The sequence below is a fragment of the Dreissena polymorpha genome, chromosome 2 (genome assembly GCF_020536995.1).
Source record: "Dreissena polymorpha isolate Duluth1 chromosome 2, UMN_Dpol_1.0, whole genome shotgun sequence".
Lineage (NCBI taxonomy): Eukaryota > Metazoa > Mollusca > Bivalvia > Myida > Dreissenidae > Dreissena > Dreissena polymorpha.
Window position 1 is genome coordinate 107,334,099 of NC_068356.1, and position 16,195 is coordinate 107,350,293.

The 16,195-nt window shown below is 35.2% G+C and overlaps 2 protein-coding genes across 6 annotated transcripts in view; one reads left to right on the forward strand and one right to left on the reverse strand.

The window, feature by feature from the left end:
* The window catches only part of LOC127868418 (phosphoribosyl pyrophosphate synthase-associated protein 2-like), a 49,936-nt gene extending 40,719 nt beyond the window's left edge, over positions 1-9,217 (forward strand). For 3 of the 4 annotated variants that reach the window (XM_052410191.1, XM_052410193.1, XM_052410192.1), the window contains exons 8-9: positions 4,823-4,969; positions 8,465-9,217. In XM_052410191.1, coding sequence (XP_052266151.1) covers positions 4,823-4,969; positions 8,465-8,623 — 306 coding nt within the window. In that variant the 3' untranslated portion in view covers positions 8,624-9,217. The remainder of the gene's footprint in view (positions 1-4,822; positions 4,970-8,464) is intronic. The other variant, XM_052410194.1, reaches the window with a different exon arrangement.
* LOC127868416 (putative proline-rich protein 21) overlaps positions 1-16,195 on the reverse strand; it is a 408,141-nt gene that overhangs the window by 54,590 nt on the left and 337,356 nt on the right. The gene's annotated exons all lie outside the window — the stretch shown is intronic.

Consider the following 16,195-nt stretch of genomic DNA (forward strand, 5'->3'; position numbering starts at 1 on the left):
GAAATATACTTTTTAGCTCACCCATTCATGAATATATATAACATATGTACCATTTACCTCACTTAAAATTTAATGTATCTGAGAAATATATTATTTAGCTAAACTGATCATGCATAGATGCTAGAAATTTATATTTTAGCTCACCTGACCATGAACATGTAAAATTATTTGTGAGAAATATACTTGTTATACCCCCACAAACAAAGTTTAGGGGGGTATATAGGAGTGAGCTTGTCTGTCTGTCAGTCCGTATTAAGTGTCCTCTCTCTAATTCAAGTTGTTTTCATCCGATCCTCACCAAACTTGGTCAGATGTTGTATCTTGATGTCTAGGTCAAGTTGAATATGGGTCATGCTTGGTCAAAGACTAGGTCACAGGGTCAATTAGTGTGTTTGAAACATTTAGCATGGTGTCCGCTGTTTTTTGTAAAGACAACATGCAAAATATTCTGTGTCAATGCGGCATGTGGGGGTATTCGTCACATCTGTGACAAAGCTCTAGTTAGCTCTCCTTAGCATGAATAGGTATGGGAATGTACTTGTAAGCTCTCCTGAGCATGAATAGGTATGGAAATGTACTTGTTAGCTCTCTTGAGCATGAATAAGTATGGGAATGTACTTGTTAGCTCTCCTGAGCATGAAAAGGTATTAAACAACTTATAGCTCTCCAAATGATCATTAATAGGTATGAGAATGTACTTTTTAGCTCTCCTGAGCATGAATAGGTATGAGAATGTCCTTGTTAGATCACCTGATCATAAATAGGTATGATAATGTACTTGTCTGCTCTCCTGAGCATGAATAGGTAAGAAAATGTACATGTTAGCTCTCCTGATCACAAATAGGTATGAGAATGTACTTGTAAGCTTTCCTAAAAATGAATAGGTATGAGAATGTATTTGTAAGCTATCCTGAGCAAGAATAGGTATTAGAATGTACTTGTTAGCACTCTTGAGCATGAATAGGTATGAGAATGTACTTGTAAGCTCTCCTGCACATAAATAGGTATAAGAATGTATTTGTTAGCTGTCCTGAGCATGCATACATATGAAAATGTACTTGTTAGCTCTCCTGAGCATGAATTGGTTGTAGAATGTACTTGTTAGGTCTAATGAGCATGAATAGGTATCATAATCTACTTGTTCGCTCTCATGAGCATGAATATATATTATTTTTGTATTTGTTGGCTCTCCTGAGCATGATTCAACATTAGAATGTACTTGTTAGCTCTCCTGAGCATGAATAGGAATTAGAAAAACTTGTTAGCTCTCCTGAGCATAAATAGGTATGAGAATGTACTCTTGTTAGCTCTCCTGAGCATGAATAGGTATGAGAATGTACTTGTTAGCTCTCCTGAGCATGAATAGGTATGAGAATGCACTCTTGTTAGCGCTCCTGTGCATGAATAGGTATGAGAATGTACTTGTTAGCTCCCCCTGAGCATTAATAGGTATGAAAATGTACTTGTAAACTCTCATGTGCATGAATATGTATGGGAATGTACTTGTTAGCTCCCCCTGAGCATGAATAGGTATGAGGATGTACTTGTTAGCTCTCCCTTAGCATCAATAGGTATGATAATGTACTTGTTAGCCTTCTTGAGCATAAATAGGTATTATATTTGTATTTGTTAGCTTTCTTGATCATAAATAGGTATGATAATATACATGTTAGCTATCTTGAGCATGAATAGGTATAATTTATGTACTTGTTAGTTCTCCTGAGCATGAATAGGTATGAAAATGTTCTTATTAGCTCTCCTGTTCATGAATAGGTATGAGAATGTACTTATAAGCTCTCCTGTGCATGAATAGGTATGGGAATGTACTTGTTAGCTCTCCCTGATAATGAATAGGTATGAGAATGTACTTGTTAGCTCTCCCTGAGCATGAATAGATATGAGAATGTACTTGTTAGTTCTCTTGCACATGAATAGGTATTACAGTTGTATTTGTTAGCTCTCCTGAGCATGAATCGGTATGAGAATGTGTACTTGTTAGTTCTCTTGCACATGGATAGGTATTATAGTTGTATTTGTTGGCTCTCCTGAGCATGAATGGGTATGAGAATGTACTTGTTAGCTCTTCTGAGCATGAATAGATTGTAGAATGTACTTGTTAGCTCTCCTAATCATAAATAGGTTTGAGAATTTACTGGTTAGCTCTCCTGTGCATGAATATGTATTATATTTGTAATTGTTAGCTCTCTTGAGCATGAGTTCACATTATTATGTACTTGTTAGCTCTTCTGATCATGAATAGGTATGAGAATATACTTGTTAGCTCTCCTGAGCATGAATGGGTATGATGTATGTACTTGTTAGTTTTCCTGAGCATGAATAGGTATGAGAATGTACTTGTTAGTTTTTCTTAGCACACATAGGTATAAGGAAGTACTTGTTAGCTCTCCTGAGCATGAATAGGTGTGAGAATGTACTTGTTAGCTCTATCTGAGATTGAAGAGGTATAAAACATGTACTTGTTAGTTCTCCTGGGCATGAATAGGTATGAGAATGTGCTTGTTAGCTTTCCTGAGCATGAATAGGTATGATAATGTACTTGTAAGCTCCCCTGATCATGAAGAAGTATGAGAATGTACTTGTTAGCTCTCTTGAGCATGAATAGGTATGAGAATGTACTTGTTAGCTGTGCTGAGCAGTAATAGGTAAGAGAATGTCCTTGTTAGCTCTCCTGAGCATGAATAGGTATGAGAATATATGTGTTAGCTCTCTTGAGCATGAATCAACATTAGAATGTACTTGTTAGCTCTTTTGATCATGAATAGGTATGATAATATACTTGTTAGCTCTTCTGAGCATGAATATGTACAATTTATGTACTTGTTAGTTCTCCTGAGCATGAATTGGTATGATAATGTACTTGTAAGCTCTACTGTGCATGAATAGATATGACAATATACTTGTTAGCTCTCCTTAGCAAGAGTAGGTTTGATTTATGTACTTGTTAGTTTTCCTGAGCATGAATAGATATGAGAATGTACTTGTTAGTTTTCCTTAGCACAAATAGGTATATGGATGTACTTGTTAGCTTTCCCAAGCATGAATAGGTATGAGAATGTACTTGTTAGCTCTCTCTCTGAGCTTGAATAGGTATGAAACATGTACTTGTTAGCTCTCCTGATCATGAATAGGTATGAGTATGTACTTGTCAGCTACCTGATCATGAATCGGTATGAGAATGAATTTGTTAACTCTTCTGAGCATGAATAGGTATGAGAATGTACTTGTTAGCTCTCCCTGAGCATGAATAGGTATGAGAATGTACTTGTTAGCTATCCTGAGTATGAATAGGTATGAGAATGTACTTGTTAATTCTCCTGATGATGAATAGGTATGATAATATACTTGTTAGCTCTCCTGAGCATGAATAGGTATAAGGGTGTACTTGTAAGCTCTCTTGTGCATGAATAGGTATGAGAATGTACTTGTTAGCTCTGCTGATCATGAATAGGTTTGAGAATGTACTTGTTATCTCCTGAGCATAAATTGGTATGAACATGTACTTATTAGCTCTCCTGATCATAAATATGTAACATAATGTACTTGTTAGCTCTCCTGAGCATGAATAGGTATTAGAATATACGTGTTATCTCTCCTGAGCATGAACCAACATTAGAATGTACTTGTTAGTTGTTGAATAGATATGAAACATGTACTTGTTAGCTCTCCTGATCATGAATAGGTATGGTAATGTACCTGTCAGCCACCTGATCATGAATCGGTATGAAAATGTACTTGTCAGCTTTCCTGATCATGAATAGATAAGAGAATGTCCTTGTTAGCTCTCCTGAGCATGAATAGGTACGAGAATGTACTTGTTAGCTCTCCTGATCATGAATAGGTATTAGAATGTATTTGTTAGCTCTCCTGAACATGAAAAGATATGTATTTGTTAGCTCTCCTGAACATGAAAAGGTACGATGATGTACTTGTTAGCTATCCTGAGTATGAATAGGTATGGGAATGTACTTGTTAGCTCTCCTGATCATATAAATAGGTATGAGAATGTACTTGTTTGCTCTCCAGAGCATGAATGGGTATGATAATTTACTTGTTAGCTCTCCTGAGCGTGAATTGCTATGAAACATGTACTTGTAAGCAACATGTACTTGTAAGCTCTCCTGTGCATGAATAGGTATGAGAATGTATTTGTTAGCTCTCCTGATCATGAATAGGTATGAGAGTTTACTTGTTTGCTCCAATGAACAGGTATGAAAATGTACTCTGTAGTTTTCCTGAGCATGAATATTTATGAGAATATACTCTTGTTAGCTCTCCTGTGCATGAGTAGGTATGAGAATATACTTGTTAGCTCTCCTGAACATGAATAGGTATGAGAATGTACTTGTTAGCTCTCCCTGAGCATAAATAGGTATGATAATGTACTTCGTAGCTCTCCTGAGCATGAATAGCCATGAGACATGTACTTGTTAGCTCTCCTGATCATGAATAGGTATTATACTGTACTTGTTAGTTCTCTTGATCATGAATAGGTATGAGAATGTACTTGTTAGCTCTCCCTGAGCATGTATAGCCATGAGACATGTACTTGTCAGCTTTTCTGAACATGAATAGCTATTAGATATGTACTTGTAAGCTCTCCCTGAGCATGAATAGCCATGAGACATGTACTTGTAAGTTCTCCTGAGGATGGATATTTATGAAATTTTTTTTATCTTATCTCTCCAAAATATGTGATTGCTGTCTTATATTGCTGTCTAGTACAACACCAGTGTATTGTAAGTAGCACCAGTTGATGCAAAAACACCTAGTTCTATATAAAGCCCCTGGTGGTTGTTTGTAGGATGACATGATTGACGATGTGCAGTCATTTGTCTCCATATCAGCTGTGCTGAAGGAGCGTGGGGCCTACAAGATCTACGCAATGGCCACCCATGGACTGCTCTCCTCCGATGCACCAAGACTTATAGAGGATTCATGCATTGATGAGGTGTTGCAACTTAACTCAAATTGTCATAGCTGTTTTTATGTTTGTTTTTAAATGTACTGTTTAGCTCACCTGAGGATTAGTTAGTATGTTATCTGAATTCCAATTCAACTGGCCTTCAATTTGTAAGTGTGTTAAAAGTAACACTGTACATGTCAGAACTTCAATTTAAACTAGGTACACAAATGGTAACTTAAATGAGTTTATTAGGACCTTAAAAATCAGCGTATCATGTCTGCATTATTTCTTGCGATTTAAAGCCCCATAAACACTCAAAATTGACAAATATTTAGCAAAATAAAGTTTACCAATAAAAGATCAGTGTTCCTTATAGCAAAAGCCAAAATTTCAGCGCTAGATGTGGTATGGTAACATTGATTTAAGAAGATACAAAATACAAATTTTGTGTGTGACAATATATTCCATGTGAATTTCCGGCGACCATATCCGAAAACATTTACGAGCGAACTCGAGATTGGCTTTGGGCAGTGTCAAAAGCACAGCGTAGTTATGAATAGACCACATCTAGCGTTGAAATTTGGACTAATGTTTTTAGAACACTGATTTTTTATGCGTTAACTTTTATTTTTCTAATTTTTTAAGGAAATATTTTTTTATTTTGAGTGTTTATGGGGCTTTAAGAGGGATTAAAATTTGCCTGTGCATTTGTTGGAGTGTATGAAATGAGTTGTTATGCGTATGTACAAGAATTGGAGATCAAAGATTAAGGTTAATTCATTTTTGTTTGTTCTGATGCATAACTTCCCATGAAAAAACATATTTTAAGATCACTTCACAATTACTCAACAAGACATTGTGATGTATTATGAAGTAGATCTGTAGGAAAAAGGATTAAGACCACAACAAGATGTCTCAGTTGCAATATTGAGTAGTCATCAGTTCTACCACAATTGTTCCTTTTATTTTTGTAAGCCAGTCTTACTTTTTGTTGGACAATTACAACTGATAAATGAGGAATTTTTACACCAACCATTATGAAGTAAAGAGGAGTATAATGTTATCACCCTGGAGGTCTGTCAGTAGATGCAAACTTGTCTGCATGTGTTTTAAACTTTTCAATGTCCGATATTCAAATTTGCAGGGATAATTCCCTATCATGTGAAGATATGCATATGCCAATTATATTGTAGTAAAATGTTATGCCCTTGGTCTGTATGTCCATCTCTCTTTCTGAATCTGGTATGTTTATAGAGGTTCATATGAGAAAAATGCAGAGATTTTTCAGTTTATTCCTCAGACAAAAATTGCTGTTGCTTTTGTTGCAGGAATAAGTGAAAACAGTCAGAAAAAACTCCTATCATGGGATAACTAAACAGTACTTTAGAGTGAATTATTCCATTTTTGTGTGTGGCTAGAGTTATATATGGGGAACATGCTCTTTATTTCAGCCTTTTTTTCCAAAAAAAATGTGGTCTCTTTGATTACAGAAATAAGTGGAAACTGTCCAAAATATCAGGATCCTGGGATAACTCAAACAAGTATTTAAGCTAGGTTGATGTAACTTTGTATGTGGACCTTATGGTTGCCATTGTTACAGAAATAAGCGACAACTGAATAAAAAATTAGGACCTTCAGATAACTTGATAAGTGTTTGAGCTAGGTTGATGTAACTTGGTATGTAGATAGAGGGTCATATGGGGAATGCATACCTTATTTCAGTTTTTTCAAACACAAATGCTATTGTTTGAGAAATAAGTGAAAACTGTTGGAAACAATCTTGATCCTGCAATTTCACATAAGCACTTTTGCTTGGTTGATGAATCTAGTTTGTGGACAGAAAGGCAGTGTGTGATGTCTGCACAATATTTCACATTTATTGTCTGACAACAATTTTGGTTTGAATGGTTACAGAAATAAGAGAAAAATATGTGAAAAACCCCTGCGAAAACTCCTCAAGTTGTAAGGCTTGGTTGATGAAACTTGGTATACAGATAAAAAATCTTATGGAATAAATACATGTTGTTTGTTTGACGAAAATTTTGATTGCTTTGGTTACAGAAGTGAGTTAAAACAAAATCTTAATCCGTGTACAACTCAATAGGAACTTAAGCTATATTGATGAAACTGAGTATGTGGATAGATTGCATTATGAGGAATATGAAAGTTATTACAGTTAACCCAGTATTCATCTGACAAAAGCTGTTTTTGCCAGGGTCTACCTGAATAAATGAAAACTAACATCTGTATATTGCGACAACTAAAAAAGTATGTAAGCCTACTCCTACGACATTAACCATTTAGGGGACTGCTGAGAGAACATTTATTTTCATTTTTTCAGTAATTGCAATACTATGGAAAGTGCTGTTTTATTGAACAGTAGTTAACATAGTATTTCACTCATGACCTGATAGTATTTGATAATTGCTTCCCTGTTTCTGAAAAATCCCCCCTATTTTTCAAAGTGATTGGTAAATTAACATTCTACATTTTGATTTTTAGGATAGACTTCTGGTTCACAAAGTCAAAATACACTGATAAAGCATCATAACTTCAACCAAAAATTATTTTTTAAGATCATGAGGTTAACTATATAGTTATTTGGTCCTAACACAATTTATATATCATGCCCCTAGCCTTAAAATTGACAATGCCCCAGGGTCCACATGATTAAGATAGACCTATATATCAAAATAACTCTTTGCATATTTTTCTCTGAAACCTCTGTATACGAGATAACATTGTATAATGGTCCTTAACAGTTTTTTTTTAAACCATGGCCAAGTTGTCAAAACTGGCAGTGCCCAAGGGGTCACAACTTCATACAAGTAACAAAATTGCTTTAAAATATTCATGCCTATTACATAAATAACTTTGCCACTTATATGTGTACTAAATATTAATTGTTGGCCTCACCCACTTTTACACCCTCTAGTAAGTATAGTTAAGAACTTGGTCATGGTCATTAAGATAGAATATGTTGAAAAACAGTTTTTTTGTAATGCTATAGTTATCAATGAATATAATTGTGAAGTTTTTTCTGGAAGCTGAAACTTTAAAGAATTCTAATATAATCTATGATGGTCAATTGTGGATTATTTTTAAACCTGGTCATGATTTGTTATTAAGACCTTTCAATTTTAACTTATCACTGTATCTCTAAACAGATTTATATCCTTTAATCAGATATCACTAAAATGTACAAGATAAGTGTCTAAAAAGACTACGGATTTTTTTTTAATAATTGGAATAATGTTCATGTTGATGTGTATATGATTGCCTGTACTCCATGTATGTAAAGGAGGTCATGAATGTTTACTGTGGTTGTGACTAACACAGTTCCACATGAGATACTGAACATGCAGTGTGTTTCAGGTGGTTGTGACTAACACAGTTCCACATGAGATACTGAACATGCAGTGTGTTTCAGGTGGTTGTGACTAACACAGTTCCACATGAGATACTGAACATGCAGTGTGTTTCAGGTGGTTGTGACTAACACAGTTCCACATGAGATACTGAACATGCAGTGTGTTTCAGGTGGTTGTGACTAACACAGTTCCACATGAGATTCAGAAGATGCAGTGCAACAAGATCAAGACGGTTGACATCAGTGGCATGCTTGTGGAGGCCATACGTCGCATACACAACAAGGAGTCCATGGCATACCTCTTCAGATACATTGGCATGGACGATTAAATAAACAATACTATAAATCTTAACATCCAACTACATGTCAAAAGATAGACACGCCTTGTCAGCAATTTTGTATAATAGTAGCCTGACAGATTGATTGAAGGATACAAATTGTCACCATTTAGAACTGGTTTTCCATGACCAGTCAAAGATGTAAACATAGTTATTATGTTCTTTTAATGTTTGTATAAAATGTTGTAGAACAGGCCATTTAAGACTTCACTGCAATCATTGATCTGTATTACAGATACAGATATTCATGGTTGTGTGTGTCTCCTAGATTAAATAGCATGTGGTCAGAACATTTAATTGTGCTTATGATATATTGACCCAGAACAAAAGTGGGTTATGTAAGGTAAAAACAAGCTCACTAGGTGAAATTGAAGAAAAATATTGTGAACAGACTAGAATTCATACTCAGTATTGTTTCCCCAATCATCTTGAAACTTGCTCAGAACATGTTCTCATTGTTTGCCAAGTTCAGTCAATTAAAACAAAATGACTGCAGGGTCAGATTTCTTTATATGACTTGTGAAACCTTGTTAACACTCTAGAACTCATGTTGGCCTTAATATAAATAAAGTGTAACAGACGATTGGTTGGAGTTGGTTGTATTGTTTTGATGAAAATTATTTGTGCTGTAATTACATGTTGGTGCCATCCATTGAATGGTCTGGTCCAATGGAATCATTTCTGCCAGGGTAGGGCACTATTCTTAGAATGACTTGAGTGAAACCTTGCCAATGATGTAGAGGTCTTTTTTTATGCCCCCGGTTGGGTAGCATATAGCAGTTGGACTGTCCCTCCTTCAGTCTGTCAGGCATTTAGTTTTCCAGGGGTTTTTAACGCAATGATTTCAGATATTGAGCTGATTTTTGGTATGTGAGTCTACCTCTCATGACCTTCGATTTTTCCATTGATTTTTGGAGAAGTTATTTTTCGTTTTCCTGCGTTTTTTTACTTTCCGTTTCCATTCAACGTATTTTTGGTATGTGAGTCTACCTAAATTACTTACAAATGAAGTGTGAGTTTTATTCCGGTTTATTCCTTTTTGGCAAAGTTATGTTTGCTGGACTAAAAAAAAATCTGTTTTCTGGAAAAAAATTCAGACATTTTCTTTATTATAAACATTTTTTTATGGAGGTTTTTTACACAATGCTTTCAGATATTGAGCTGATTTTTGGTATGTGAGTCTACTTACATGACCTACAGATGATGTGTACGTTTCTTTCTGATCAATTGGTTTTTTTGGGCCTTGGACTTAGAACTTTTCTTTTACCTGAGGTTTTTACGCAATGCTTAGAGATATGTATCTCATTTTTGGTGTGCAAGTCTATCTATATGACCTTAAGGTGAAGTGTGAGTTTTGTTCCTGTCCATTGTTTTTTGCGAAGTTATGGGCCTTGGACTTTTTCTCTATATTTACCATTTTCCGGAGGTTTTTAGCTCCACTGGCCAGAGGCCAGTGGGGCTTATGTCATGGTCCTGTGTCCGTCATGCGTGCGTGCGCTTTTTCTTTAAACATCTTCTTCTCCTAAAGTACTGGTCCAATTCTGATGAAATTTCTCAGGAATGTTCCTTGGGTGAACCTCTTTCAAATTTGTTCAAATTATGTCCCTGGGGTCAAATTTGAACCCACCCCAGGGGTCACAAAATAAAAAATTTGCTTATATAAGGCCTATTTTGTGAAAACTTTCAAAATCTCCCGTCCATAACCATTGGGCCTAGGGTTATCAAATTGGGTATGTAGAAACAACTTAAAGTCCTCTACCAAATTTCTTCAAATTATGCCCCTTGGGTCAAATTTGACCCTGCCCCGGGGGTCACAAATTGAACATATGCTTATATAAAGCCTATTTTGTGCATACTTTAAAAATCTTCTTGTCCATAACCGTAGGGCCTAGGGCTACCAAATTCAGTATGTAGTGACATCTAATAGTTTTCTACTTAGTTTGTTAAAATTATGCCCCTGGGGTCAAATTTGACCCTGCCCCGGGGGTCACAAAAATGAACATATGCTTAATATATCCGCGGCCCGCGAAATCTCTCCGCATTTTACACAGGTAGATTCTGCCTAAGCATTTTTAAAACGAGTGATATAATTGGCTGTCGTTTTTCCAATCTTCCAATTAAAATTGGTTTCATAAGATGTGTTTGGTATTTCATATGCAAATGGCGCCGTTGTGAAGGTCACAATATACCAAAAGATTTCCTACACAAATTCAATGTAAAAGCAATAACTTCAACAAAAAATAAAGTCAAAGTTTTGCGCATAGAGACCCCCATAACCATACCTTTTCATAAAGAGCATTCCAAGCCGCAATGATTTAGACAATAAAAAAGGGGGGTCATGCGTTATGCAAGAAAGAACTCGATGCCAATCAGCGGTCACTGTTTTACAGCCATCTATTTACCGGGTTCGTACCAGTGGATTAGGGTTTCCTGCCATCTGTCAAAGTCTCATGTAGTCTCCAACTTTCAAGCAAATGAGTGAATTTCTGTTAAATATAAATGTTTTCCCTACCACATGCACAAAAAAACATTCTAAAATAAAGTCATGGCAAGTGCCCACACAGAGAATTGTGTCTTCTTATAAATGATGTTCAGGTTTTTAAAGAGTATAGCATTGCACTCCAAAAAGATTTAGTATATTGTAACCTGAAGCGAAAATTAAGATTATTGAAATGACAAATATCAATCGAATTAACGACTGACATCATATAGTTTGATATAATGAAATGTGTTTGTCAACGAAAAAGACTACGTTTTAGATACAAAAAACACATATTTTGTTTAGAAATGTGCACAGTGAATTTGTGTCACGGAAACCAGTGTTTCTGTTTGCAAATTGGGAGTTCAGTCTACTCACGAAGTAAAACAATTTAGAAGAGGATCTTTCGAACATGGAAATAGACAAACATGATTTGATTTATATGATAGTGGATCTGTGTATAATCAGATTCATATGCATATTCTGCTTTATTATGTTTGTCACGCTATTAAGTTAATTGAAATAGCATTGAACTAAAGATGTGAAATGCAAGATATTGAAAGGTAAACAAATTATATTTATTAATTTAACTCAGTTTAATACATCATTAACACAAGAAGAACACTCAAGTGTGTTTATTTTTATTTAGTCCATTAACCTTGTTTGTATATAACATTCTATAAAAAAAATTGTATTGTTTTGTTTGTTTTCACCAAATATTTATTCTTTTATGTTAACATTCTCAAAATTCTTGTTTTATTATAGGCCCTATTTATAAAAAAAAAAAATTTGAATGACATCATTTTATGATTTATAAACAGACAGCAAAAAATATTTGTTCAAGATAAACTTAACTACAAATTGTTACATTGAAATTAAGTGATTTTAATACTCAGTAGCAAAAAAGTAAGGAGAATCCAACTTAAAAAAAAATTTGTATCTATTAAAAGTATATTCTACCAATGCCGTGAACAATCCCCTTGTTTATAACATGACTGCTGCTAAGTCTATTACTAGCAACCTATCAGAGAATAGGTCAGATACCTTATTTCAATATATGGCAATCCTAGTATTTTTCAAAAACAAACATGACAGGTAACCAATGTAAGATGGAAAAATGTAAAGGAAAGTTAGGTCAAGCTAGTTGTTTGTCATGATATCTCTTTAAACCACACGCCATATGCAAGTAGTGTTGCCATGATCGCAACATCTTGATGAATTATAATTCAATTTTTTGTCTCATAAACATTTACTTTGTTTAACAAACAACCTCTACAAACGACCTCCTACTGCCTTTCGGCATCTTATGAACCTGAAAAACTCGTAACTTTATGTTTCCTCACAATTTCTTCACCACATTAACAATCCTGCTACAGTTGTACACTCACTAATGCCAAAAGAATGAAGTAAAGTTCAGGTGATCTACGGCATTAGGTATTTTGCATATGCCATGAACTATATAAGTAACAGAAACTTCGAAACCTACAAACACTTTTTGGAATCTTGGAAAAAGATTCATGATTGAATGAAGGAACTTTAATTAATCTTGTAGAACATGCATAGATTTGATCTTCAGCATCTTAAAAATATGTGAAATAGAAAGAACGACAATATCTTTTGGAGAGATAAATGTACCTACATTATAAGCAAAGGACCTGTGAGACAATTCCCAGACTTTTTAGTCTGTTTAGTTAGCACCGTAGTAACGTTTTCCATATATAAAAAATGCTCACCCTTCCAACTTTAAGCGCCCAGTGGGACGAGGGATAGAAAGAGATTGTCACATGCTCGAGTACATTTCAACCCATGCGCATTGCACGCTTTTTTCGCATAAAACAACAGTGGAGCGATACAGGGCCACCATGGCCCTCTTGTTTATGAAACACTTTGATATTTAGCTAATTTTTGGTATTTATGTCTACCTGCATGTCTGCCTACATTAATTACAGATGAAGTGTGTGATTCGTTTTAGTCCATTGATTTTTGGTGAAGTTATTTGCCTTGGACTTGACTTGGATAATTTTCTCTAAATTAGCTGTGATGCGGCTTCAAAGCGCAGTAGGGGGCAATGTTTTTCTTTTTTATTTCGCCCATGCATCATAAAGCTTGTTCGTAATATTTTAACCTGATAATATTAGGGCCAAGTCTCAAAATGTTTCTTGTATGTTGTAAATCAGGCCCCCTCATGGGGCAGGGCAGTTTTCCTGATTCTACTGTTGTGAAGCCATGTTAAATTGTTAATACTCTTAAGTCACATGTTTAGCTCAACTGAGTAAATGAGCTCATTGAGACCCTTTTTGATCACCTTTTGTTGGTCGTGCATCATCCACATTCTACACTCCCACAATTATGCTATATTCATGAAATTTGGTCAGATCAATTTGTTCCAACCATATCTCTGCTGAGTTTAAAACTGGGTCAAGTATGAGTAAGGTCAAAAACTAGGTATAATTGTAGAAAAAGTGTGTTAACGCTCTGTAAGTCACATTGTGAGTCCAATATTCATGAAACCAAGTCAGAGCATGCGTTCTAGTGATACCTAAGCTGAGTTCTAAAATGGTTCCAGTCCATTGAAAAATATAGTTGCAAAGGGCCAGCCAGGACAGTGTTTGTTGTATAGCTGCTGTAAATTGAAACCTATTTCACATCTGAGATGTCACTTGTTAGTCCAATTTTGATGAAAAATGGTCAGAACAATGTTTGAATGATATCTCCGCTTAGTTTGAAAACGGTTCTTGTCTGTTGAAAAAGCATGGCCGCCAGATGGTGAGGCAGTTTTTTTAATACATTTATAAATCGTACATAACAGTGTCATATGAAACTTAGTCATTTATTCTTATAACATCTGGATTGAGTGGAAAAATAGTTCTGGTCAGTTGAAATATAATGCGGCCAGGGGATGGGGCAGTTTTTCTATTAAGTCTATAATGAAACCTTGTTAAGATTTAGAAGTCATTTTTTATCACCCGGATGGATATATAATAGGTACTGTCTGTCACAAAACTGCTTAGATCTATATCTTAAAAGTTATATAAGGTTATATAGGTCATTATGAAAATTCATAGGTGTATAGATATCAATGAGGATACGTACCAAAATAGGACGAATCATAGTTTCACCCTTGGCGGGGGGCGTCCACAGCAGTGTCCACTCTCTAATTCAAATAGTTTTCATCCGATCTTCACCAAACTTGGTCAGAAGTTGTATCTAGACAATATCTAGGGCAAGTTCCAATATGGGTCATGCCGGGTCAAACACTAGGTCACGGGGTCACTTATTGCATTTCAAGGATTAAGCATGGTGTCCATCCTCTAATTGAAGTAGTTTTCATCCGATCTTCACCAAATTTGGTCAGAAGTTGTGTCTAAATGATATCTAGGTCAAGTGTAAATATGGGTCATGCCGGGTTAAAAACTAGGTCACAGGGTCATTTAGTGCATTTCAAGCATTTAGCTTGGTGTTTGCTCTCTATTTCAAATAGTTTTCATCGGATCTTCAACAAACTTGGTCAGAAGTTGTATCTATACAATATCTAGGTCAAGTTCGAATATGGGTCATGCCGGGTCAAAAACTAGGTCACGGGGTAACTTTGTGCATTTCAAGGATTTTGCATGGTGCCCGCTCTCTAATTGAAGTAGTTTTCATCAGATCTTCACCAAATTTGGTCAGAAGTTGTGTCCTAAAGTTATGTGTTGCTTCATTTTCAAAAATATATCATTTTGCCACTCAAATGATAAAGTTATCAAGTTATCCAAAACCTTCAAACGGGCGTATCTTGAAACAGTTTGGCATTCTTGTTTATTTGATGTAACTTTTAAGGGCTATATCTCCAATACCATTTGTGACTTCAACATGGGTCTATTGATATTTATGAGGAGAAGTGCCATGCTTAAGAACCATAACCCTTAACGTTTTTAAGTTAGAGTTATTGCCCTTTCCTGTTTTTGTATGATGTAACTTTTCAAGGCTATATCTCCAGTGTGCAGAATCAACGGGGTTTTCAGGGGGTTACACAATAGGCTAGACAGAATGTAAACATGCCGTTAAGAACTTTATTTTTGCAAATATCTCAAGTTATTGAAATACATTTGCAAAAATTTATAGTGCATAAGACAGTTTTTCTTGCAGTTTGTGCCGATAATAAATCTGAAATCGGTGACTAGTTGAATTTCTTTAGAAAAATTGTTTTAAAAAGCTATTTGGAAAAAAAGCAGCACTTACCGGTGTGTAACATCCAATGACGTTTAATTGGGAAAACCCAACAAAGTAACGTGATCCTGCACCCTATCTCAGATACGCTACAAGATTTCAACATGAAATGTGGAGAATTGATTTGCATAAAAACTGTTACTTAACACCTAATTATGTTTTATTGTTATACTGAATTTCAAGGGATTTGCCCCCATCTAGAAACACAATTTAGGCGATATCAATTGAACAAATTTGCTTGTGTTTTTTTTTTCCAATCATCATGAAACTTGCTCATACCATTTGTTCAAATGATATCTCAGCCTAGTTCGAAAATGTTGTCAGTTTAAAACATGTCAGCCTGGGGGCAGAACAGTTTCCACATATGGCTTTAGGGGAATTTGTTAAAGCTCTATAAGTCTTGTTTAGGTGGGTCAATATACACTTTGACCCCCCGAATGGTATTTAAACTGATCCTTGTAGGGTAGAAGTTCCTTTATAACATATCATAAGTTTACCAAAATTGGACCTCCGGAATTATTTTTTTTTAAGATGGCCCCCAAGATGGCCACCAAAAGCTATAAATATTCATAACTATGTAATGAATATTAATAACTATGTAACTAATCCACTCAAATTTGATGATAATGATATATACACCTAGGTTTCAGGGGGCAAGGAACACATAAAGATCATAAGACATACAGTTAGTTTATTATATTACACAGAAGTCCAACTAAATGTCCAAAATGGCAACCGATACAATACAAGGACAAGAAGTCCATATCTTTTGACTGTAACTTAAAGGGGCCTTTTCACGTTTTGGTAAATTGACAAAATGAAAAAAAATAAATTCAGATTCGCTAATTTTCGTTTTAATTATATTTGTGAGGAAA